The sequence below is a fragment of the Austrofundulus limnaeus genome, unplaced genomic scaffold (assembly GCF_001266775.1).
Source record: "Austrofundulus limnaeus strain Quisiro unplaced genomic scaffold, Austrofundulus_limnaeus-1.0 Scaffold207, whole genome shotgun sequence".
Lineage (NCBI taxonomy): Eukaryota > Metazoa > Chordata > Actinopteri > Cyprinodontiformes > Rivulidae > Austrofundulus > Austrofundulus limnaeus.
In genome coordinates, this window is record NW_013952609.1 from 1,001,954 (window position 1) to 1,004,682 (window position 2,729).

Consider the following 2,729-nt stretch of genomic DNA (forward strand, 5'->3'; position numbering starts at 1 on the left):
ACCGAACTATGTCCCACCCACCCCAATTTGAACCCCTAAAAACAAGTTTGACAGTGTAAGGCACTATGGTAAACTTAAATTTATTTGCTTTCCCAGAAAGCAAATTAATAACAACATACATGTCAATTTGTACGGATTGTTCGTAAGTTATAAGGGTTTTACATCATTTTTCAGGTATACGGCAATCTCACAGATTTTTTTCAAGTCTTACTTCATTATAGTTTTTAGGACAATGCTAACTGAAAAGGGCGCTGAGCAGAGTTACAACAAGGTAATTACAAATAATTACTTTTTTTTCTTCTGCAGTTCGACGCCCCCTCCAGCAGATGGCGCTCTAGGCGACCACCTAGTTCGCCTATGCCAAGAGCCGGCTCTGAGTTGGGATATGTATAAAGTGGAACTGAATGCAAACACTGTGATGTAATATTTAAAAAAAACTGAAGAAGTTGAAAAATGTGACCAAAACAGAATATAAAGACACCTGCAGCACCAAGAAAAACTAAATTAACTTTTTTTGCCTCCTAGAGAATCCAAGTCTACACAACAAAATGTATTCAGGGGCTAAAACAAATGAATTCTGCATGATGTCCCCGTTAAGGTATCCATCAGGAATGTTTTAGAAGTATGTAAGAAAAGTTGCTGAGAAGAAATGAATTGATTAGATAAAAATAAAAGAATGTTTTATTAAATATAAACTCTTATTTTCTTGTTTACAATAAAGCTTTTAAACCTGAAGTGTAAAAATATGTTCACTATTCAATTCACTACTTATTTTTTGTTTTATAATGTCGCCCCCACTGGCCATAAACCACGCCTTCAACAAACACAAAGTGGCCCACGAGCCACCAGTTGATAATCACAGCTGTAGCACATTTTGTGGCTCTGGACACATTTTATTAGTGAGCCGGGAGGAAGAAATGGATCTTTTGGACTGTAAAGGTTGCAGACCCATGTTTTAGGTGTTTGCAGCTTCTAGATTTTAATGCAAACAATGAAAAGGTTTTTGTTATTTTTTTTTTAAATCTGGGCACAGTGGAGTTTTGCTGAGTTATTCAACTGCACCACAATGATCCAAAATTCCATAATTTTATATTAATTTTAATTTATTTTAGAAACCAACCGAATGAACCTGTAAACAAAACTCAGCTGAATTTAGTAACTCTAGGACAACGGCGCCCTCAGGTGGAAGTTCTCCTCACCTGCAGATTGTTGTTCCAGAAAAATGAGAAAATCGCAAAAAGCAGAATTTATTTTAAATTTTACACTAAACATATATTAAAAAGACACCCCCCCCACACACACACACACTTTTAAACTTGAAATCTAAGCTGTTATTCTCTTGACTGCAGCTGGAGGATAAAACTTATTTTATTTTTTTACATTGTAAATCTAATAATCTAGGTTGATTGATTCTTTTATTTGTAATTGACAATATATTACTGTGTTGTTTACAACAATGCTGGACAAAAATGTTCAATTTTAGGAAAAAAAAAGACTTTCATTTACTTCTAATTTGAAAAAATCCTGAGCATAAACATTTCAGTACACAAAACTCCAACTTAAACTCACGTAAAAATAACCAGATTACATTTTTGGTCAGCTTTAAGTACACACACAGAGGTTATTGGTTCAACAAATGTCCCAAAAACACTCAAACAGCAAACTAACTCGTCTGACTCAACACTTGTTTGCTACAGTTTAAGGCAGGTTTAACAGTGCTGTGAACCTTTAGCTCTTTGTGTGTTTCCACAGACTCGACCACACCAACACATCAGCCTCTGTGGTGCGCACATTCAGAATATTCCATCAGAACAGACAAGATGACGGGTGTAATGTTCTGCTGACAGATCCAGGCTATAATAAATATAGTTTCCTCTCTCGTGTTGGACCGGACTCTGTCTGGGTTTCAGTCTTTGTGTCCTGGACCCAGGGTTAGGTGCTGGATGRTCCTCACTTCTCAGCAGCTGTGACGGAGTCTGGTGTTTCTGCAGCAGAGTCCAAAGAGGAGGGTTTGCCGMTGGTTTCCACTGACAGCTGCTGCATGGAGTCTGTGGCCTCCTGCTCCGCTGTAGTCTCCTCTGAAACACCACGAAACAATTCCTGTTAGTCAGACATCATCGTGGGAAACATCTGGTTTGTAGGTGAAAAATGAGACCATTCTTATTGGTTCTRTTGGTGTTTCTGTATGGATCAAGTGAGTGTTTAACTGGAGAAATACCTTCGCTCTGCTGCGCCCTCAGGTTGGCCGCTTCTGCTTCCTGTTTTTCTCGTTGCTCTTGGAGCTGCTTGCAAACCTTTTTATGAGTGAACCAGTGCATTTTCTGACAAGTCTGGCCACAGTAGATAACCTGGAACACAAAATAACAAAAACTATAACTGGACCTGAATGTAAATCAGATGTCAGCAGGAGAAAAATGGATCAATTGGACACATTAGTCAGTAAATCTCTTCCGGGGCTCACCATTTTGCAGATGGAGCATCTTTTCTCAGCTCTCTTTTCCCCGCAGGTTGTGCAGAACTCTACGTCCATGAAGCCGACCTGACCCGTGATGGCCTGGGTCAGCACAGACAGAGCCGTGGGCTCGTTCCCCTGCAGGAACATGACGATAACAAAACTCATGTTGTACAAATAACAGTTTTAAAGGGGACCTATTATGCAAAATTCACTTTTTAAAGGTTTTTTTACTCAACTTTGGGTATGTACTTCTTTAAAAAACAGTCCTAGGACC

At 38.8% G+C, this 2,729-nt stretch overlaps 1 protein-coding gene across 1 annotated transcript in view; it reads right to left on the minus strand.

Annotated features, from left to right (window-relative positions):
- Positions 1 to 1,350: 1,350 nt before the first annotated feature.
- Positions 1,351 to 2,729, minus strand: part of ankmy2a (ankyrin repeat and MYND domain containing 2a) — a 10,849-nt gene continuing 9,470 nt past the window's right edge. The window contains exons 8-10 of the mRNA XM_014019022.1: positions 2,462 to 2,590; positions 2,219 to 2,348; positions 1,351 to 2,078 (exon numbers count right to left, since the gene is read on the minus strand). Coding sequence (XP_013874476.1) covers positions 1,951 to 2,078; positions 2,219 to 2,348; positions 2,462 to 2,590 — 387 coding nt within the window. The 3' untranslated portion in view covers positions 1,351 to 1,950. The remainder of the gene's footprint in view (positions 2,079 to 2,218; positions 2,349 to 2,461; positions 2,591 to 2,729) is intronic.